At 37.5% G+C, this 23,426-nt stretch overlaps 1 protein-coding gene and 1 long non-coding RNA gene across 10 annotated transcripts in view; one reads left to right on the top strand and one right to left on the bottom strand.

Annotated features, from left to right (window-relative positions):
• The window catches only part of LOC148214111 (uncharacterized), a 50,954-nt gene extending 40,156 nt beyond the window's left edge, over window positions 1–10,798 (bottom strand). Inside the window, exons 1-2 of the long non-coding RNA XR_015798323.1 lie at window positions 10,725–10,798; window positions 9,235–9,315 (exon numbers count right to left, since the gene is read on the bottom strand). This is a non-coding gene — a long non-coding RNA (uncharacterized LOC148214111). The remainder of the gene's footprint in view (window positions 1–9,234; window positions 9,316–10,724) is intronic.
• MTA1 (metastasis associated 1) overlaps window positions 1–23,426 on the top strand; it is a 155,768-nt gene that overhangs the window by 41,414 nt on the left and 90,928 nt on the right. For all 9 annotated transcript variants that reach the window (XR_015798316.1, XM_025171966.2, XM_088153133.1 and 6 more), the window contains 4 exons: window positions 746–820; window positions 2,034–2,092; window positions 10,208–10,329; window positions 17,098–17,249. Coding sequence is in view for 8 of the 9 variants with exons in the window: in XM_025171966.2 (XP_025027734.1) it covers window positions 746–820; window positions 2,034–2,092; window positions 10,208–10,329; window positions 17,098–17,249 (408 nt within the window). In the remaining variant the exon portion in view is untranslated. The remainder of the gene's footprint in view (window positions 1–745; window positions 821–2,033; window positions 2,093–10,207; window positions 10,330–17,097; window positions 17,250–23,426) is intronic.

Genomic DNA, 23,426 nt, shown 5'->3' on the forward strand with positions numbered 1-23,426 from the left:
ATAATTAGATAAATTTGCAAAAATTATCCCACTATGAAATCCATAGTGAGAAGCTAATAATGTTTACACCAGTATATTCAAGGATGAAGTTCCTGGGAATGACTGTAGTTCTTGTATTCACTTCCAAATTATCCAGTGCTCTCGACTCCTAAAGAGGCACTTTGAATGATCAATTTATTAAGCAAAAAGCTTTGGGCCAGTTGAAATTACAATGTTTGAATAACATTGTACTCTTATGTACCCAGCACATAAGATACATGGGTGGGGGGGGGCATGTTTTCCATGGTCAGAAGGCTGTTAGACTCCAGTCTGCAAGTTTAATTTTTTTAAAAAAATACATTAGTTTGTTAAATTTTAAAAACATTATAATTAACATTTCTTATATTAGGTATTAGTTTGTATTATTGTAGATAAATAGTAATATAACTATGTAAATATATTATTATTATATAAAAGCTCTATAGTGAGAAAAAGGAAGAAAGAAAAGCAACAAAAAAAAAGCCCCATATGAACCAGCATAGTATTTTTGGTATTATTCCCAGCTGAGTACTGTTAGGTAAATGATTAATATTCTTGGGCAATAACATTTTGTGTTTTGCATTTGGTGTCTATTTGTTTAGATATTTTTAGTCTTTGCTTTTTATATTTATAAATACAGTTTTGTTTATTGGTAGAATGTTGTAGGTTTGACATTTCAGGTTTTTGTTTGTGCATGTCTGTGTGTGTGTGTGCGTGTGCGTTTTAGCTTCCATGGAAGTCCTTAACCAGCATAATTGAGTATTACTACATGTGGAAAACCACAGATCGATATGTTCAACAGGTAAGAGCATATGTATAATGCATTGACTTCAAAGAATATTTTTATTTTATACTATTTATTATTATAATTTGCCTTTTTGTTTGTACAAAGGCTCAAAAAATCTTGCTGTTTTGAACTCCTAATTCTCTTAATCTCTGTATACCCAAAATTGTTTATCATCTTGATTTTGGTTGTAGAGGCAGTTCTCTAGTTCAGACATGAAAACAGCATACTTGATATGTGTTAGTTCTTTCCTTTTAGTTTCATATTTGATTCAAATCAAGGATAGGCAACTTTTTCAGCTTTGGGAGTGTGGTGGTGGCGGTGATGGTGATGATGATGATATTAACCTCTGAAAGAAAGTTAGGGTGAAAGCATGTCAATTTATTTCATGAAAAATAACAGAAATAGGCAGCCCAAATCAACCAATTTACTGTCGAATTTTGGTGGCTCCAGGGACTGCACATTGCCCATCCCAGTTTTAGATGAATAAATACACAATAAATATATATGTTCCAATTGTTGAGGAGTTTGAAAATACCTTTAGTTAATAAAAAACACTGATATTCCATGTGCTTCTACTGTATGTATATACATAAACACATAGACATATAGATACAGTGAAATTTACTTTGCATATTGAATAAGAAAAAGGTGTATTTGACTGATTCACTCATATTCTTTCCTATATATGTGCAATTAATGTTGAGAAAGGCTTATGTCCTAAAGGATGGGGATATTTCAATGTCAAGAGTTGCTAGGTTCTGCACTGGTGCTAAGTTCCAGTGGTGGCACATCTTTTATTCCTATTTCTCCTTTGAGTACAGGACAACAGTCAAGTAAGAAATTCTCATTTGAGAATATTTCTTTTGCACAGGAAGGGTGTCCATGTCTCAGATTAAAATTTAATTAAGTTTTATAGTAAAACATTGAAAACCTCAGTAGTTAGCACTATAAAGTGTAATAAAATACAGTAATTCTCAATATATGCATTGACTGAATTAAATATCTGTTAGTGCTTTCAGTCCTGATGATTTTTGCTATTTACAAACAAAGAAATGCAGTGTTAACCAAATGGGTAAACACATTTGTGTTTGCAAGAAGTAGTTTGATTTCTTGCTTACTGAGATAGTTTTTAGAAGTATATGTTCAGAAAAGTAATTTCCTTTTACTAAAAATTGGTGTGGATTTTCTTCATCTTCTAAATTTTTTTTTGTTTTGCTTTTATGTTCAGAAACGATTAAAAGCTGCAGAAGCAGAAAGCAAGCTAAAGCAAGTATATGTTCCTAATTAGTAAGTGTCTGTCATTGTTGTACATCTGTTTTCAAGAAGTATGAAAATGTTGCATCTATTTCAAGTTATAGTGGGAATTCTTAATAATAGAAATTATAATCTCTGAATATACATAGCATATATAAGTCTGTAAATCTTTTATATATTACTATTATCAAGCTACTGTTGCGCAAACAAGAATGGAAAATAGCCTTATTTTAACATATATTTATCTTAAAGTGGTGGCCAAAACAGCTTTGATTCTCTTTATAATCCCAAAATTAAAAATCAGTCATGAAATGTATATATATGGACATTACATGTTGAATTTGGAGTCCCAGTAGCCCAAGAAGAAAAAACAGGAGTCATCTACAACATACAGTGTAAGGACTGTATCAACTACTATGTAGGACTGACAAGCAGAAGGCTAGCAGACCGCATCCATGAATACCAACTAGCAGTCAGAAGACATGATGAAAACTCCTTAATCTCACAACACATGGATAGACTTAATTACAGTTTCAACTGGGAAACTCTCAGCATCTTAGACCAAGCTAAATCCAAAAATGTGAGGGAATTCCTGGAAGCTTGTTATTCAGACAAGACAGCCACCAACAGGCACATAAACAACATCTACACACTATTCAAAAGAGAGAATAAAAAGGAAACAAAAGACTAGAACATCTCCTCACCAGCAATCGTCACCCAGATAAGCAGAGATTAACACCAAGATTGTCACCAGACATACAATCAAGCAGTAAACAATACCCTAATCAAGGAACTACCAGGAAGGGAAAAAAAAACACCCCCACCAACACTGACAGGGCAAGCCACTTTATATAAAGAGAGCAAACCCCACTCCATTCTAGCACTGAAGATGTTACCTAGCCGGGTAACGAAATGTTTGCAAGAAAACAACCAAGTGCAGAGAACCCCAAGGACTCCACAGTTCAGCTCTGAGCTACATATATTCTCTTATATTGAATTTCTTATGAATCATAAGTACTGTTCTTAATTGATAAAATAGAGACTTCTTAGAGGAAGGTGAGATATAAGAGGATATATTTATAATAGATTGTTACACAGAAGTTGGTTGGTAATGAAATTGGATGGAATAATGAGGCTAATGTTTCTGGTGCAGTGCTCTTTGATAAGTATGGTCTCTATTCTCATCTACCATTTAAGGAATAAAGAAAGGATTTTATTGATAAAACAATAATTAATGTCTAACAAAACAAAATTAATGTCTAACAAAACAAAAATTAATGTCTAAAAAAATAATAGCTGCACTAAAGCCTATGCTAGGCATTCAGTAAGATCCATTCATAGCTTATGTAAAAAGCAGAAAAATCTGGTTTGCTAGTATGCCATCTAAAGGAAGAGCAACAGGAAATACACGGCTGTCATGAAAACGAAGGAGCTTCATTTGAATGATCACTCAGATGTTTTCCTTACACAGTTTTAAAAAGTGTGAAGAGGACATAAACTTGTTATTAAAAGTTTTATAGCCTTTGGGCCCCCAGCATAGAGTTTACTGCATCAGCGTGCCTGCCGAACAGTTTACCTTGGTACTTGTCAGGCTCCATGTCCTACTTGATTAACAAGAAAAATTAAATGGCAAACTAGCATACTGCAGAGGAAAGCTCTTATCTTCAAACATTTATTTCCAAGAATGCTTGGTTTTCCTGCACATTGCAGAGGGTTGGACTGGATAATATTATGGTCTGCACTTCTTATTTCACATAACTTAGAGGCATTTTTAGAAAATTAAAATCATAGTGGACTACAGCACAATGCTTTTCAGTTGTTTCCAACAAGTGAAGCTGGGATAGTCATATACAGTTGGACTGAAAGGAACAATTTATTAGAATGTATTGCATAGACTGTGGTATGACACAGCCTCCAGACGTACAATTGTTCCATGAACAAGCAAACAAAAACATTTTTGTTTAAAGTGATAGAGAAGACTCAATTGAATGATTAACTTTTCCATCTTCTCTTCTCTTCCACACAATAGTGAGCAAGAGGAGAGTCTCTGTATCTGACTCAGCCTGAGCAATGTAAGGAGGGCAATGGAATCCAAGCCTCAATAGCCTGTAAATTCCACTTTCCCTTTACAGTGTCATGGCCGGTTGGCATAAGCTATACCTTTTTTCCCCACTCTTTTTTCCAGTAACTAGGTTCCAAAACCTAGTAGACATTACAGTGTTCTTGTCAGAGTTCTTTGGAGTTAGAGAGCAGAAGAATATTGCAAGATTTGTATCCCATCCCTCAGAAGGGAAGGGGCACAAATCAAGAGAACACCACCAGGCTCGCAATCAGGGCCTACGAATTCAAACAATCAGTGTAACCTTCTGGTTCTCAGAATAATCTCTTTGGACTTTGCTCCTTGAAAGCCTGACATATCTTATGTCATAGTGATTATGTCAATAAATAAAGCAGAAAAACCAAACCTTTGCTCAAGGAGGTAGGGAATCTATTCACCTGCGCTCAGAAGCATTTCTTTTCTATCAGGGCTAACACCTTAAAATGGTCTCTGGGTGCACAAATAGAATGGCTGAGCTGACACCAGATTGGTGAAGAGGCCTTGGTTCTAGCAAATCTCTCAATTGCTGAGCCACAGCAATTATTCCTCATTGGACTGAGATGTGGATGATTGCCTTCCCATTGGAAATGAGGCTTTAACAGGAGATAGAGGGGAAGATATGGACAATACTAAGAGCAACTTTAAAGGAGACTTGGATTTGGTTGCCAAGAACTGTCTTTTAACAGCTCAAACAGATGTTGCTATATTTGATCAGCTCTTGGAAGCCAATAAAAAGACGAACTAAAGACTAATGGGAAATTATATCTCCAAATTAGATAAGAAAGTAAATAGTAATTCCCATGCTTCAAAACTTACCCCTAATCCATGGACAGCACGGGTGGCATGGGGGTTCTCAGATGGAGTAGACATGGAGAAGAGGCTAGTTTTGCAGAGACATAGGATTCTACTTCAAGTTGCTGATACATCTTTGAATAGAGGCAGGTGGCATAATAGACAAGTAATATTGAACTCTCTTTCTCAACTTCTACACTGCAGGGTATACTCTAATGAACTAACAGAGATCTCTTGGCTCTCTAGTAGGCACGGATGTAAAAGAATATTGTTAACTTTTGGACAGATTATTTTTCCATCGATGCTTTTTATGCTTGAAAATTCTTTAAGGAAATATATCTGGCCAATATGTGTGTTTTATAACACCTAAACTCAGATGCTGCTAAAGTCTGGGCAGAGTGCCAAGTCAGTGGGGGAGGATGACATGAACCTTGAGAATTCTAACTGTAACTGTTCATTATCTGCAAAGCAAAGAACTCCTCTATTAACAAGGACAGAACAAGATAAGGATAATGGCAAAGAAATCCCAGATTTACTTAATGGAAAAATACAGTTTTTGGATGATGAAGAAGAATTAATCCATCTGTTTGCCACCCTTCCCCCAGGGGAACAACAACTGATTTTAAGGAAAATCGAAATAGTAAGATCAATGCTGAAATCAGTAACTAACGTGACAGAAACTCTTAACATCCTACTCCCTTCTAGCTGCTCCTCTGTGGAAATGTTACTAAGCCCGGTCTTTGAAAGTACAAAATCTCCAATAAAAAAAAAGAGAAGGCGTGCTAGTCCAAAGAAGAAACATACAGAGGAAAAGGATATTCAGCAGGATATTATAGCACAAGTTTTAATTAACCACTTAGAGGATAAAACTGTAGCTGGTGACTTAATATCACTGGCATCGGAGAATCAGATAGAGCAATCTCAAGAGTTGCTCTATCCAGTTGAACTTAGTGTTGATCCTAATTCTGATTTCATTCAGCAAGGGGGTACTCCATCCATATCTTGTCTTCTATATCATCACAAGTTAACACCGTCAAGGGAAATTTTGAATCGGAGCAATTTTCTGTTAACACACCCCAACTTGATGTTAGTTACCTTCAAGTCCAGCAATTAGAAAACAAGAAGGATGGACTGAGTTTTCTGCCATTAGCAGAAACGCTAGTATCAGACCAAAATCTGTGGAATATTGGCACTCAAGATAAAGAAGAGCAACAATTATAACCTATGATGTGGAAAGCTGAATCTTATAATAATTGTGTTTATATGGGAAGTATTGATAATATTGTCCCAGCTCCAGAAACAAATTCACTGTCTGTACCCTCATTCTTTAGCCAACCACCCCATTTAGAATATTTTGTCTTTGGGAGACCTATACAAATTGTGACCTGGAATATAGCTGGCTGGAAAGAAGCGGCTGACAGTGAACTAGTGGGTTTCCTTTCTAAATTTGACGTAATAGCCATCCAGGAAGCTAACTGGAGAGGATGAACCAGTACAACTTCTGGGTTTTCAAGGATGGAATTCCCATGCCCCAAAATCAAAGAACAAAGAGCAAGCCTCTGGCAGCCTGTGTATCCTTATTAAGCAAGAATTGCAATGGCAAGGGGAGAAATTATATAATGAAGATAAATTTTCACATTTCCTAGCCATGAAATTTAGATATAAGGAGCTTGAATTAATATTGGTAAATGTATATATTCTCCCAAACACATCCCCTTACTATAATTCTGATTACTGGTTATGTTTAGAAACAATATTAGATGAAATAACCACATTGTATTCTCAATCTATAATTAGATTGCTTGGTGATTTTAATGCCAAATTAGGACCATCTCTTCATGAGTTTGCTCAAAAGAAAGGATTTCAAAATGAATTTCTTGATAATTACCCGCAGTGGTTCTCAAGGGATAATAAAAGTAATATTGCTGGCTTGTATTTAGTCTCCTTAATCTTTAAATGTAATCTTCAGATCTTGGGAGGTAAGGATAATAATTATATATACCCATATACATACCACTCAGCCCACTCAAGCAGTGTGTTAGATCTCATCTGTGTATCAAGAAACAAAGTTGACCTCTTTTCAGAGGCTATTGTATATCCAAGAGGTGAAAGTGACCACCACCCAGTGAGCGTGAAATTACTGGGTCGTTCAGATTTAAGACCATATTACATGGCTGACAGGTCGGTCACTAATAATTCTGAGGTGAGTCAGAATAAAAGGCAAATATGGGCCAACGTTGATACAAAGGCAATATTGGACAGCCTCAAAGCAGAGAATGCTGTTAATTGGGCTACAACGATCCAGTCACCTACAGCTGACTGGCTGTCAGTTTCCAATGCATTTATTGATTTGTGTAACATGCTGAAGAAACATTTAATAACTAAATCTTCCACTAAAAGTTTTCAAGCAGGTAGATTTCCCTGGTTTGACAATGAATGCCAGTTGATGAAAAAGAAATTGAAGGCAGCCGTGAGACTTGCTTAGAGGTGTTCCACTGCTCATATACAAGCTGAGATGTTCATAAGAAGAGAATATAAAAAACTTATAAAATTAAAGAAAAAAAGTTATGCCACCTCAGTTTAGTCAGAACTCAAGTTGGCTGGACAGAGCCATAATTCAGTTATATTTTGGCATTCTGTAGCAGGAATCCTAAAGGAACAGAGATTTGTATTTGATATACCAATCTCCGCTGACGACTGGGAGAATTATTACCAACATTTGTTTGTTTGCTTTAACGGAATCTGCAGAGAAACAGTCCTTAAGTAGTGATTCATCATCTATTGAAACCTCTCTCCCTTGGCCACCAGTCTCAGAAAAAGAGATACAGTCCATTATAAAAGGCCTAAAGAGTAATAAAGCACCTGGTGAGGATTTTCTACCAGCTGAACTATTCAAAAAATTCCCCGGATGATGGGGCCCTCTATTGGCAGGTCTATTTACACATATATATAACACCTGCCATATCCCAGCCGGGTAGGAGATGGCAATAGTTGTCCCCATATATAAAAAAGGGAATAAAAAGGACCCTAGTAATTACAAGCCCATTAGCTTAATGGATATTGTTGCCAAAATATATGCTAGGTTCCTTTTGAGTAGAGTTGAAAGCTGAGAAGATAAAAAATGCATTCTTGTGGAAGAACAAGCAGGTTTTAGACAATTATTATCGTGTTTGGAAAACAACGTTAGAGACATAGATGGCAATTAGATGGTGAACCAATTGAACAAGTTAACACCTTTCCTTACCTAGGGGTAACTTTCTCTGAGACAGGATCTTGGGTTTGTCATCATTAACGGAGCTCACTTAGAGCAAGGGCACATTTGAATCTACTGCTTAAATTAAAAAATCATAGTTATCCAGGTTCCCTAGCCCCAATAATTAAAGTATATAAAGCTAAGTTTACTTCTATGCTCTTATACGGAGCAGAAGTTTGGGGCTTAAATTCTACTTCATTATTAGAATTCTCAGTCTCAGCACCTGAGAAGCATTTTGGGTGTAGATAAAAGAACTTCAGCTGCTGCAGTTAAAGCCAAACTGGGAATTTATACAATCTATTCACTATCTAAAATCAGAGCATATACAGTGGAACCTCGGTTTACGAACTTAATTCGTTCCGTGACTCTGGCCACCTGAATTGGTCGCAATCCGAAGGAAATTTCCCCATAAGGTTCAATGTAATTACCGTTAATCCATTCTGGCGTGGAGGACAGGGAGGCGGCTATTGCTTGGAGGGAGAGTCCCCCTCCCTATGACCACGTGTCAGGGGCGGAAAATGGCAGCGGACCACGTGTCGGGGGCGGAAAAATGACCGCGGACCATGTCACAGGAGGGAAAATGGCCACGTATCCTGCTCGTACCCCGAGGCGAAGTTCGCAAACCGAGGTAAATTTTTGCGGCCGGAGCTGGTCATAACCCGAAAAGTTTGTTAACAGAGGCGTTCGTAACCCGAGGTACCACTGTAACTATTGGTGTAAAATTAATGAAATGGAGACTGACAGACTTCCAAAGTTGTGTTTACTAGAACAAATAAAATCCCAATTGCAGACCTCCTGGATTATACAGTTGACAAATTATATAAGAAGCTGTGGTCTTCCTGTCTCTCATGCAACCAGAGAATAAGTCAAAAAGAGAGCTGGTCAAAGAATCTCGGATATAGAAGCACAGAAGGATATAGCCACACTTAGTAAGGTTGGCAATTTGAAATGGCTGAGCCAATATAAACATACTTTTCAAATTGCCAACTATTTAAAGATACAAATGCCAAAACACCTTAGGGAGGTATTTACCCGAGTGAGATTTGACCAGCTTGACACAATGGTCAGGTATGGGAGGTTTCATCGTATTCCTTATAACGAACACATCTGTATCTGTGGAGCGTCAGAGATAGAATTAGCACATACATTATTTGATTGTAATCTGTATAAGAAGGAGAGAGAGATGTATCTTGGACCACGCATCAAATGAATGACCCATTGGGAACCACATATTAAAACAACATATTTTATGTGTGGTCACAATTCGAGAATAACATATAATATAGCTAGGTACTACAGTAAAGCAATATGGTTGAGATCTGCATAGGTGGGGTTGATAGGGGTTAATTGTAGGGGTGACATGATTTGTAGGGGAGACATGATTTGTACTCTCATTTGTATATTTAATCACTGTATCTTATTCTCATTTTACTTAATTTGTTTTTACATAGGGTTTTATTAATATTTTGTGTCTGAAATTTGTATTTTGATATGGCCTAAGGGCTAATCAATAAATTTTGATTTGAGTAGAGTAGAGTAGAGTAGAGTAGAGTAGAGTAGAGTAGACTTTCTGCAAGAAGGATCCACCATCCACCAGAACTCAGGTTTCCTAAAACAAACTGCCTAAAGATTGAAAGAGACTATCTTAGCCCTGCTGTTGTCCATCTCGTAGCTTCTAGGGAATCATTCTTCTAGGAAATTATCAGTAAACAACATTTATAAAGGATTTGGAAAGCGTTCAGTGCAGATTGGCACCTCAGGGTGCCGTAGTGCTCACAATGGCACTACGTAGTGTCCACTGATCTCCTAATGTCTTAAAAACAAATAGTCTAATATTAGACAACTAAATATGAAATGAAAATGAATATAGGAGATAATTAAAATATTTTGTATTAGAACACTTGGAACTGGGGTGTACTTATGTTTTATTTACTATGTCCAAAGTCTTTTTGAAATGTTGCATGTTACAGTAAACTATTTTCTTCTTTTTCTGGTATATATTAAGTAACAAACCAAATCCCAACCAGATCAGTGTAAACAGCATTAAACCAAGAATGATGAATGGTACAGGAATACAGCCACAAACACAGAATATGGGAACAGGCCGTGCTTGTGAAAGCTGCTATAGTAAGTGATTTATGCATTTAGCCACTTATAGTAGCATTGTGTGAAATCCTGCCTCCTATGAAAAAAGAATTCCTTTAACAAGTAGGGAGGAAATTCTGCACTTAGCTTATTAAATGCATGCAGTAAATAAAAGATGTCTCTCTCTTTTATACTAAAAATGCGAGTGTGTGCTTCCTGTGGTGCTGGGCTCTCTCCTAAAGTCAGCAGCACATTTTGGAATGGTGAGATGACCAGACAATATTACATAGGCACAGAAACATTTTAACCAATCCCTGCAGCGTCATTCAAAGCCTGTGTGTTAAGATTAAATCTTCATGGTTTCTGTGTATCACACTTATGGGGTCTGTGTCTGCATGGAGTACTGTATTGGAACATTTTCAATTTAAAGAATTTACCTTGTCCTCCACGTACATATCCTCACTGGGCACAGTTCTCACCATCCCATTTAGTTTCTCTTCAACTTCTCTAGCTGCACCACTGTGAGAAGCACTGTAAGAAGTACTTTCTACCTGCTGATAGAATCATAAATATGAAAGGATCATCAAGTCCAACTTCATCATTGCTTTTTTTTCCTTTTAGTCTTTTTCCTCTTCATTCTTTCTATCCCCTTGTTCATTTTGTTCTTAATAACATTTTTATTTTTCTCAGAAAGAACCTCAGATGGTCTTGGGCAATGTTTTGTGGTTAATGGCCTCAAATTCTTCCCTTATGGCAATAATCTTCCCCAAACCCCTGACATTCCCAAAACTGCCTATCTTTGGGAGAAATTAATTCAGGAATACCAGCCCATGCTGCTAGTTTAGTAAAGTAATCTGAATTAATCTTCCTGTCTCCGAGCAAGTGCTTAAAATGGTCATTACTTCAGATCTGCATCACCTGGAAGTGCAACGGCATCTTTGGGATGTTAGATAATTCAACACCCTAACCCTAACTCTTCTTTTTTCCTCCTCCCCACTCTACATTTTTGGTAATTTATTGAACAAAAAAGCCACTACTACCACAATGAATTAACATAATCAGTACAGAAGACTATGTCAAGGAAGTAGAAGTACAGAAACATTGTGGGAAAATGAAAGGGAAACTAAAGCTGATTATAATCAAATGCATATCTTGGGCTTTAATGGTAGCGAATAAGCTCAGAGTAATGGTAAGTACATTTTTGTGGCAAGACAAGCTAATTGACAGAGATGCTCAAAATAAGTGGAACTTCATAAAAAGGAATAAATAGTAAAAGCACAGTTGCAAACAATTCCAATGTGAGAAGAAATAGAGGGTCAGGAGAGGAATCCAGTGGGGCTGCAGAAAAAGCTTTGTGAAAACCAAAATGAATACGAATAGCAAATGGAAAGATCAGATTGCCACAAAATAGTATTTACATTGTCAACTGTATGGCATTTAAGAGTGGGTAAGATTGAAATGACATAATGGGTAAAATGCCAGATGACTAGAGGAAAGCCAGTGTAGTTCCTATCTTCCAAAAGGAGAAAAATAAGGATCCATGAATTACAAATCCATCATCTGGTATCACTACATTGAACATTGTTCAATGTAATTAAATTGGTTTAAGACCTCAATTGATTCCCCAAGATTAATAAAAGTAGAGTTTCCAAGTTAGCAAATGGCATTGAAACCAAAATGTTCATATAAAAATGCTTATATTGAATAAACTGTCAAGAAACTCTCTGAGATTAAATTCAGTTTTAAGTTTTACAGAAGTTTAAAAACACTTCAGTAAAGCTAAACTGGTCAAGGCCCAGTTTCCCCCCTACGAAAGTTTTTATCAGCTATTCCTAAGCCAACGCTGTTTCATAATACAATTTTTTCATGTGTAAAGGGATCAGAATTATTCATTTGATTTGATTTGATTTGATTTGATTTGATTTGATTTGATTTGAAGCTACATTTCCAAAATCTTTATCCCAGCCTATAATTAATGGTAAAATAAATGCCCACTGATAAAAAGTACGAAAAATGGAATTTCTGTTTCCAAATAGGCAATTGTAATTTAATAAAAATTTTAGAGTAACACTGCTAAATAAAATGTAATTGCTTATACATTGAGTTAAATAGTATAAAGGAATAAAAATTAGATTTCTTGAAATATGTCAACATCAGAATTATATTAATCTTAATCATATTTTACATCAATGTTCAAATTCTACATCAACTTTCTAAATCTTATTTCATTTGTCATCATTAGAGGTAAAGATTAAATGTTATCCATTTTGAGAGTCTTTTAGGAATTGTATAAAAGAATCAGGCATAACATAACACCCCAAGCCTGCCTGCCTGCCTGCCTGCCTGCCTGCCTGCCTGCCTGCCTGCCTGCCTGCCTGCCTGCCTGCCTGCCTGCCTGCCTGCCTGCCTGCCTGCCTGCCTGCCTATCTATCTATCTATCTATCTATCTATCTATCTATCTATCTATCTATCTATCTATCTATCTATCTAATTTGTCACTGCCCATCTCATTGAAATGAGTCTGGGCAGTTTACAAAACAGTTAAAATCAATTAAAATTACAATATACAATAATCTTAGAAAATAAATAGATCCAAGGATAGATATAAAATTGGCAGCACTCAGGGAACGTTAACAAGGCACCATCCACCCCCAGGATTGGGTAAGATTGTTATCACCCCACGCAAGCTGGCAAAGCCAGGTCTTTAATCCTTTCCAGAAGCCAGGAGGATAGGGCCCTGCCGCACCTCTGGGGGGAGAATATTCCAAAGGGTGGGGGCAATGGCATCCTCGGCTCCACCAGCCGACATTCTCTCACTGATGGGGTCTGCAAACTGCCCTCTCTGCCTGACCGGGTGGGACGGGTTGATGTGATGGGGGTGAGACAGTCCCTCAGGTAACCTGGACCCATGCCACGTAGGGCTTTAAAGGTAATAACCAACACTTTGAATTGGACCCAGAAGCAAACTGGGACCCAATGCAGCTCACACAGTAAAGGTGTTATTTGTGCCATTCTTGGGGCATCCAAGATTGTCTGCACGGCCACATTTTGATCTAAATACATCCAAAAAATTTTGCTAAGAATTGTTGGTATCAAGTCAGGTTCACTTCATTTTATAGAATAACCAAGCAAAATGACAAATTTTAGTATTACTGAAATAAGGGATAGAGATAGATGTTTTTAACATTTCAATAAAACTTCATAAGCATACACAAGATTGGAGTTTGCAGTTAGAAAGTAGTTGGAACCCAGTAATCTGTAAACAGTCAGAGATCAAAATCAGGAAATTGATGAATAGCTAAGAGTAAACAAAAAGAAAAACACAACAGCAAATCAAGCCACAGCAATCAAGAATCATAAAGTTACTAGGGACCTCAGAGCCCATCTAATATAACCACAGGCTTGATGCAGGATCAAGTAGCATAACAAGAATTAGACCCATTGGTTTCAGGACCCCAGTGGGTTCTTGACATGTATTTATATTGGCCCTAGCTTGCTCTAACTGGAATAAGTGTTTTGCTACTGCTGCTGCTTTTTAAAAACTGCTTATTTCTGGAGGCTTTACCTCTTACCATCAGCATGAATATTTCTTTGTTCTTGTGAAGTCAGGGACATTCCAGATTCCTCTTCTTCAGCTCATAATAGGCTGGACAATATTTTCCTCAACTGTGTATAACTACATTGTTTCAGCCTTTTTCTGCGGCAGTACCTACGTTGCATTTCTATTGTGATAGGGCTTTCTTAATCAAGCTTAGAAGGCATTATGCAAGACAATTTTCAAGATTTTCAATTTTCTATCAGTTACTATCAAATCTTTTGTTGTACTGTCTCCTGTCTCTAACCAGGTTTTTTAAGTGCCTGTCTTGGAAAGCGTTCAGGAAGTTCTTGATTAACCATCTGTGTCAGAGTCTGCACACTCAATCCCAAAGTTCAGTAAATCCTCTGGAGTCCAAAGAGTTCCATCAAAGATTTCTTTATTCAGGAGAAGCGTACAGCATCATAGTTTGTTGAGTCTAATTCTACAAAGCAAACCCTTGTCCTTTTAAGCCCAAATTCCCCCCCTTCTAGCTTTTCTTTCCCGCTTGAAACTCTTCGCGCCTTGCCCCGGTTCTCACACCTCTTGGCCTTGGTTGCTTGTTTCAAGATAAAGATAACGGCACCTGGCCTCCTCTCCCCTCTTTTTATGGCAGGTCAAGCAAGCGGTTTAAAATAACATTCCCACCATTCCACTATTCACCCATTGATATATACTTAGCAATAAAAGTAAAAGCAATAAAAAAACAATTGAAGGTTCTGGCTTGCATAGATCCTGACAATCTGGAGATATATTTACTTAATTTCTGAGGAGAAATTTTAGGAATCTTTTCTGACTGAAGGGATGTTTCTCCTTGGATTTTCATTACATTTCTTGATGATTCTTCCAGTAATCATCCATGAATTCTTGTGCATCAAATAATCCCTGCTTATAATGGCAGAGTATAACCTGTTCCCCACAGAAGATACTCCTTCAGCACTAGTGAACTATTGATTTGAGGAGGATAAATAGTGTCCTTTGCCTTCAAAAAGGGGAGAAAAGGGGATCCAAGAAACTACAGAATAGAACAGATATTGATAATTGTGGGGGTACTAAAACAGATTATAAAGTGATCAACATGTTGTAAGTACCTTGAAAACAATGCAGTGATTACTAGGAGGATTTGTCAAGAAAATGTCTTACCAGAATAGTTTTATTTCACTTTTGACTGTGTAACAAAATATCCCTTGACATTCTGATTCACAAGTTAATTAAATATTATCTAGATAAGGTTGGCTTGTATTCTTAAAATGCTCATCAACATTTCATCATCAGATTGGAGTGAAACAATATGTGGAGTGCTGCACTAGATACTTTCTGAGTATCTAGCATTGTTGTTAATGATTCAGAGGTTGAGGGAATGTTTATCAATTTGTAGGTGATGTAAACTTGGGTGGTATTTTCTTGCTAAGACTATCCTGCAATCATCTTAGCTTTAGAAAGTTCTGGAACAGTGCTCCATGAAGGTGCAGACCTCAAGTGTGTGAATACACAGATGAGCGTTTGAAGAATCATAGTTACAGGTAAGCAAACTCTCTTTCCAAGGCAGAACATCTGGTATAGTCACATTGTGATTTAAGTCATGTAGAAACAAGAAGAGCATAGACTTAAAAAGCTAGGAATTGTGTGTTATCACTAACTGAGTGTTGTATAGAAATGATGGCCAATTAATACCCTTGACTAACCTATTTCACAGGTTATGGGGAACACAGAATTGGGGAGGGGAAGAAAGGAAGATGGCGTGGCACTATGTTTCTCCCTTAATCTCGTTAGAGGAAAAGCAGGAGAAATGGCAAATAAATCAGTAAAATTAATTGTTCAGCTGAGGAGCACCCCATGTATCTTGTCCGTTTACCTCAAGACCTCTGCTACAATAAATCTGCTACAAATGTTATATTTGTCTGGCTTGCTGTAACTAACAGTGGGGAAGGCATTATGTTTCTACCCCCAGTTAACTCTCACTTGCCGCTACAACCGTAAGTTACTCTTTCCACTCACTCTCTCATCAGTTCTGGCCTTGGCATTTACCTTCCTACATCCCAAGCTCAGTCTGGGTCTGCCTGATTTATTGCATTCTCAATACCCTGTCTGATGGTGGGGACAGGGAGAGATACATTTTTATTTCCTTTTTTCTTCTGGCTTTACATGTCAGGTTCCCTGTGGTTGTCAGATGCCTGGATTCTGACAAGGACTGAGCCAATGGGACTGTTAGCTTGGCAAGGGAGAAAACAGGATGAATAAAGGTAGCTATTTACCATAATGTGTCCCAGGGACAGAGAAGACTGCAGTTGTCTTGAAGTAGTTTTTCTATTTAAAAAATGGAGGGGTAGAGACAGAAGAAAAATTCAAATCGTTAGTCCTCTCAACCTAGTAGGCAGGCACCAAATGCAAAATTGATTTTTTTCTTCCTCCCATGCCTTCTATGCAGCCTTGCTACCAGGTCAAGCAAAGCAGTCAACTATCTCCTGAACCTGAGTCAAAAATTAACAGCCAGAGCAAAAGTAGTATTTCATGCTCATTGATCATAGGAGTAAAGCAACATACTACTACTACCATGTGTTCACTAATGAATAAATATATCACATAACTCAGCTCTTGCCTTTGTCACCAAAATCCCGCATCTATCTTTTCTTCCCCAATTACGCCAGATGGAAGGAGAAAGAGAGAGAGCAGAATTCCACTGAAACCTGGCTTCAGGAGCAAAATGGAGAGGAATGCCCTGAGTCCCTTGGATCTGAGCCAAGAAAGGGGGATTGAAACTCTGAGCCAGTGGATTGGAAGGAAGGGGGATTGAAACATAATGGCTATTTGTTAGGCAGCATTTTTTTTTCATGAGTTCTTGAAAGAACCATGGCCAACAAGCAAGCTTTGTGGAGTAGGGCTCACAGCAGCAGTAATGGTAGCAAAAGGACGAGAGAGGGCATCAGGCCACTGTCTTCCATCATTTCTGGCCTAATATACATGAGATGGCAATAACAACAATAGTAACTGATGGTAGGGGAAATGAGATCAGTATGAAAAAAGGTAGCCTCCAGAGTATTAAATGTAAACCAATAATATGAAGGCTACCTGGAGTTTTTTCATCTGACTTCTGTCTTTAAAAAATCAATAGCTCTTTTGTGCTACAGAAGTGGGTTTCTTTGTATAAATTTTGTTCTCTTGTATCGGGAAGCTGATTTCTTTTGCAATATCCAAATATCATAGCATGTCTCATTTTCTGTTTTTGCTGATCCTAGTTACACAGTCTCACCAATGGTATTCTTGGGGTCCTCCTAACATGCAATGTCGTCTTTGTATATCTTGCTGGACATACTGGAAGAAATATGGTGGCTTGAAAATGCCAACACGGCTAGATGGAGAGCGACCAGGTCCAAACCGCAATAATGTGGTATGTTCATTCACAGTATTTATAGAGCATCTACCAGATACAGGCCAATACTATGCTTTTTCTCCTGGTCTATACACCATAAAAAGTTCATAAAAATAAGGCAGATCTGGATCTTCTGCACCATTTTAATCTCTCCCAATAGAGGCAATTTTGGTTTTTCTCTGAGGAAAGGACTGGCATAAATGGAAAGAGAAAAAAGTAAGCCCTTTAAAAAAAAAAAAAACAAGCAAGGTGGTACTATTAACTCTGAATGAAGTTAGTCCATAAACTGACATGTTTAACAGCACCATGCCTTTTTCAACTCCCACTTTTTTTCCAAAAATTGTGTCTTAATTAGCTGTGTTTACATCACTTTCTATATAATATTTGTTTCTCTTTTTCTGTCCTTACATCAATATATGCCTTTTAGTTTCCTATCTCTACCATGTTTTTGCTTTCCTTCGGTTCTGTTGCTCCTTCAAATACCTCCCTTATTTATTATCTCAGATTTTAATTATGTATATTCTGTATAATGTGACTCATATTCCTTTGGCTTATGCTTGAATGTCTCCCTGAGCCAACACTGCCCTTCCTATTTGGGTGAGATTAAAGACATTTCCTTTGATGGCATTTGCCTGAAGAGTCTACCAATTATCAGTCACAATAGAGTTAAAATATGAACTGGCTCCTGCATGACAAAACTAGACTGCCAACTTCCTTAAAAAATTTTTTTAAATTTATAAATGTAAAAAATAAGTCAGGAAAAGCAGGAAGCCTGGCAGGCTCCAAGCAAGGTGTTTGTGGGCATAGTGATGCCCCTGACTCCCATGTTGGAATCCAAAGCCATACATAGTCTTTTTCACATTCATCTGAACATATATACACATACATAAATTTTACATTTTTCATTCCTGCTGGCAATTTAAGGAGGGAGAAAAGTTAATTACACCTGTAATCATACCAGCAGGCCCACCCTGTTTTTGCCATTGGTGCCTATGCCTTACTTTTTTGTAGCTGTTATTTCTGGACAGCAAATTCCATTTCATGCACTGCAATTCACAATTTCACCAGATCAAGTATTGAGACCCAAAGCGATATCAATTTTCTATAGAAGAAAGAACATTTTTATTTATAGTCAATGACTAGCAGAATAGCTACAGCCCCAAAACAGCACATAAAAGCAGGCTCAAATACAATAAGAGCAATAAAACCACCATATAGACCTGCCAATTAAAATTTTCACATATAAGAAGTTAACAAAAGAGAACAAAATATAACAGAGGAAAACAGATAAAATAAGAGTAAATTTTAGGTAAAAGAATAAAATAACTTCCAATAAAAACTTTGCAACCCTGTTTGTAATAACAGGGTTCCCATCTGAAAGTACAAAACAAACCACCTCTCCTCATTGAAAGCTTGAACTATACTAGGAGGTGGTATAGGGATACCAGCACATGAATTCTTGTAGAAGGTACAATGAAAATATATCTGCATTAAGGTCTCAGGTTCATTCTGGTCACAGGAACAATTTCTCTCATCAAATGTGATTTTATGAAATCTCCCATCCAATACTGCTAAGGGGAGAAGATTAGAGTGGGCCAAAATGAAGAATTTACAGTATGGTGAGCAAACTAGATTGAACAGTCTAAAAGATTTCCAGTAAGGAAACCTACTCTTCCAGGTTACCTATACTGTTCAAGTCGGTCTGATGTGCAGTATCAAAGACTCTTTGGCAAATCTCGGGTTTTGGTTTCTCTAGGCTTAGAGGTAGAAAAGAATGGATGGAAAGGTAGCAATAACACAGGTTAGCCATGATTTTTAGTCTCCACTGGACAACCCTGTGACCCGTTGGGTCACCTTTTGAGAGAAAGATAGTGCAGTTTGATGTGACCTGAATGATCATTAAATTTTAGGCTGACCATATTTTTTTTATCTCAATGCTGGACAATCCCATGATCATTAAGAAGAGTATATATCATAAATATAAAAATAATTGTAGTGGCAAACGAACTTCAATAATTAAGTCAATATTTACTTACCTAAACAGATAAACAGAATGACCATGGCAGGCAAACAGCAGTGGGAGAGGGATCAACTTCCAACTTCTTGCCAGCTTCCCCATTGACTTAGCTTATGGGGAGTTGGCAGGAAGCGTCAGAAATCACAACCACGTGACTGCGGGGACACTGCAACAGCCACAACTTTGCAAATAAAACTGGTCTGAACGTCATGGAAATTTCAATTCCACAGGAATAATAGTTTCCAGATTTTTTACACATTCTTTAAGTTAGCGGATTTTAGGTACCTTGATTCAAAAACTGTTGCGGTATAATGCACTGTTTGGGGTAACTTGAGGACAATAGATAAACACAGAGACAAACAGTTAAACACAATAAGAGTTTTAGTAGCATATAGAAGATTGTGATGTGAATTCATTAAAAAGAATTAGTGGGGCTAGTGGGCCAAGAGAAAATAGAAATTTAAGCCAATAAAACAGATGGCAAGCCTGGACTCTTGCGTCCAGTGGGATGCTTCCTGTTTCAATGTGAATTAGAACATTTGGAACACAACATGGAACCTAGAAGAATGTTCACAAAAATTTAGATTGGACAGCATCCAGGGGCTTCAGATTGTTGTAGCTGCATATCTGTGCCCTATACAGCATCTGGGATATAGATTTAGCTTTAAATAACTTAATGGCTGCAGGTATGCATCTACCTCCCTTAGAGTGAAAAAGGTCCAGGATTGCCTTGGCACTTGGCTTTGGCAAAGATGACTCTAGATTGTTGCTGCCAACTTCCAGAGGCTTGAAAATTACTCCCAGATATTTAAAAGCTGGAACTTGTTCTATTTTGTTAGTCCCTGTTTTGCCATTCATGTTTATGGCAACTCAGTCTTCATGAGAAGACCATAATTTTAGTATTGGAGTAATTAATTGTAAACCCTTCCTCCTTGCAGAGTTTTCCTAAGCCCTGCAGACTTCTCCTAAGACCCACCTGTGTAAGCTAGAAAATTGCTGCATCGTCAGTGTACAGGAGCATTGCCAAATATCTGTCCCTGAGCTTAAGGGAGATGGAATTCTTTTTTTAGTAAGAACAGCAACCACTGAGTTTACATAAATATTAAATGGTAGGGGAGCTAAAATGCATCCCTGTTTCACTCCTCGGCTGATTGGAATATCTGCAGTAAGATAGTCAGCTTTATTTTACCTAACATGAGTGACTGTGTTTTCATGCAACATCCTGAGAGTTGCAAATAGCCTTTGGTCCATAGATGTAAGGACAAACTACCACCAGAGTCTATTTCTTGGGATGGAATTGAAGGCTGAGGAGCCCTCCAATCAGCATTTCCCTTCAGCAGCTTGCATAGTATTTGGTCACTGCTGAGTATTTGGTCACTTTCCCACTTTTCTGTTGATTTATTAGTTTCAGAATCCCTGAGTGGGAGACGGGGGGGCCATAGAGGGATGCTCATTTGGGGGCCAATAGATGGAGAGAGAATAAAGTGTGCTATAAAGTGTATACTATAGAACTTTTCCCATTTAGCAGCTGGTATCCCAGCCTCCAATTTTTGGCTCCTGTTCTGTGATGGACAGGTAATTAGCCTCCAGAATAGAGAGGTATTCTTACTCCTTGTAACTTGGAAAATTTGCTCCCAATTTGCCCTGACAAAAGCCTGTTTTTTTCATTTTGGTTATATTTTTATAATGCCTTTTTTGGTTGATTAGCTGGCTTTTAGGCAATAAATGTGGGCAATAGCTGTATCTATGGGTCTTGAAGTCTCTTGTTAGTTCTCCCCTGGCAGAAATGCACTCTTGATTAAACCATGATTTCCAAGGGATACCAGCAGGTCTTCTCCTAGCCTGGAGGTGAGATTTTAGGAGCAGCTGGATGGCACTTTTAATAAGTGGCTAGGGCTTCTCAGGTTGATAGCAGATGTGGGGTTTGGAGAACTCATTGGTTAGTGAAGTTGTATCCACTGCACCCATGTTGCAGTCCATTTAATCTTGTGACTGATTGAACTCTGCAGACACTGTTTTGACTTACAACATTAGCTGAATGAGGTGGATGATTGTTATAGTCCAAGTGGAGTAGTAAAGGGTGGTCAGAGTCCAACTTTAAAAATGAGCACCTTGTTAAATTGTGTGAGGTCAATCATGCTCAACCTTCAGGTCCCCCAGTATGTGACTTCTCCTTGTTTAATAAGCATTGCTGAAGGCCCCTAGGAAGATATACTAAGTGCCAACCTGCCATGTTGATTCCCAAGTCCCTGGAGTGCTGTACTTTATTATCCAGCTATCTATCAGAAGAAGAGAGACACCTGCCAAAGTGGAAGAAGAGCACTGTGTCATTGGGTCCAATCCTGACATTAAAATCATCTGTCATTATTAGGGCTGTATTTGGGTGTTCTGTGATTTTAAATATTAGCTGTCCAGTTTATCCCAAAGCATGTTGGTTAAGCAGAACAGCCTACAAGGAGGAAGGTAAACTTCGACAAGTAAGAGATCTTGATTGGGTAGATTAATTAGGACACTAGGGCCAAGTTCCCACAGGATTCAAGTTTAGTGGTTATAACACTGGGGGTTTTTTGATCAGAGCACAAAGTCCCTTGGAAGCCCAGCCTGTAAGCACTCTCATTGTGACTTCCAAAGAGTGTGCAGCGCTCTTTTCTATATGATTCAGTATAAATAATTTTGCCACTTTTCTTCTTATGCCAAGGATTAAAAATAGCAGATTTTATCTTTTGGATGTCCATTGTGTGTTTGCATTGCATGAATCTATTTTGCCAAGGCCTTTATATTTTCCGTTATGGTGTGCATAGTAAGGGCCAGTTTGCTTTCATGAAAAACATCTCATGGCAATTGGCCTATATTTATTTATTTATTTTATTTATTTATATTTCAGATTTGTCACCTCCCATCTCACTGCGGAGTGACTCTGGGCGGTTTACAGTAAAAACAGAATAAACATTAATTAAAATAGATAAATATTAATTAATTAATTAAAATATGCTAAAAGACAAACTTCCTATATGATACTTCCAAGAGGCTGATATTTTATGAACTGCCAGCCACCATTATTTAAGATCTGCAGGCATTCCACTAGAATATCAAGTCTGACATCACCTCAGCCATAAAGTTACTACCTGGGCCACTCTTATCACTGTATAAAACAATATACCTTAAACATTAATTCTGGAGTGGATGTACATCTTGGTGCAATAATCCTGCAGGCAACCTCTGGAGATACAGCATTCTTCTTTAGTTGAGCCAGAGTTTCCCATATTGAAAATACACATAATCACATGTAATTATGAGCTTTAAGTAATCAACTGTGCATCCAAATAAAATGCTTATTTTTCCTATTGCAGATGCCCTTCTAATCCTTTGCAAAAAGTGCCATATTTTAGAAGAAATGGGGAAGGAATTTATCCTGCTGGTAGGACTTGTAAAATATGCTTGGAACCTTCTCTTAGAGAAGGTAGTTTTGAAGCTGTGTAAAAAAAAAAACTGTTCAGGGGAAATCTGGAAATTTAAGGAAAAATCTAGTGTGAATTGGATAGTATAATTATCAGGTGAATTCACAGCTGACTTGAAAATCATACTGAAACTGCTCATCCTTGGTTATTCGTCAAACTAGAGGGAGAAATAAAACAAAGCGGTTCTGCAGGATTTGGTCTTAATCCTGGTACTCTTATTTTTGTGAAAGACTTGGACAGTGAGGAGGGATAGCTTATCAGATTTGCAAATGAATTGGCCATGATAGCTAATACAAGGATAGCTAATATAGTAAGACAAAAACTAAATGCAAGTAGTGTTTATAGCTTAGAGAAATTAATAGATGAAATTTAATAAAAACATATATAAAGTTCTTATCATGGTTTATTTGCACAATATGTATGGGTTTCAAAGCTGTTCAGAACATACTTTATGTGAGAATTGTTACCATAACAAGGGAAAGTGGAGATCTCTTCTCCTACTCAGAAGTGGGAGGTCTTGAACCCATTGCCCAATATATGTGAGATAAAAAGGTCAATAAAGAATTCTGGTGAATTCAAGATTGGTGCCTTTTTGTCTCACATATATATTTTATTCTGTCCTGTTCCAAGCCAACCATGCATACATGCACATAAAAGTTAGATTGCTAAGGCTTTACTTCTAGTTAAAGCATTTACAAGTAATGGCAGGCAACCAAGTGC

This window comes from Python bivittatus, unplaced genomic scaffold (assembly GCF_059951505.1).
Source record: "Python bivittatus isolate LINGU-HERP-01145 unplaced genomic scaffold, Pbiv_v1 ctg000700_np1212, whole genome shotgun sequence".
Lineage (NCBI taxonomy): Eukaryota > Metazoa > Chordata > Lepidosauria > Squamata > Pythonidae > Python > Python bivittatus.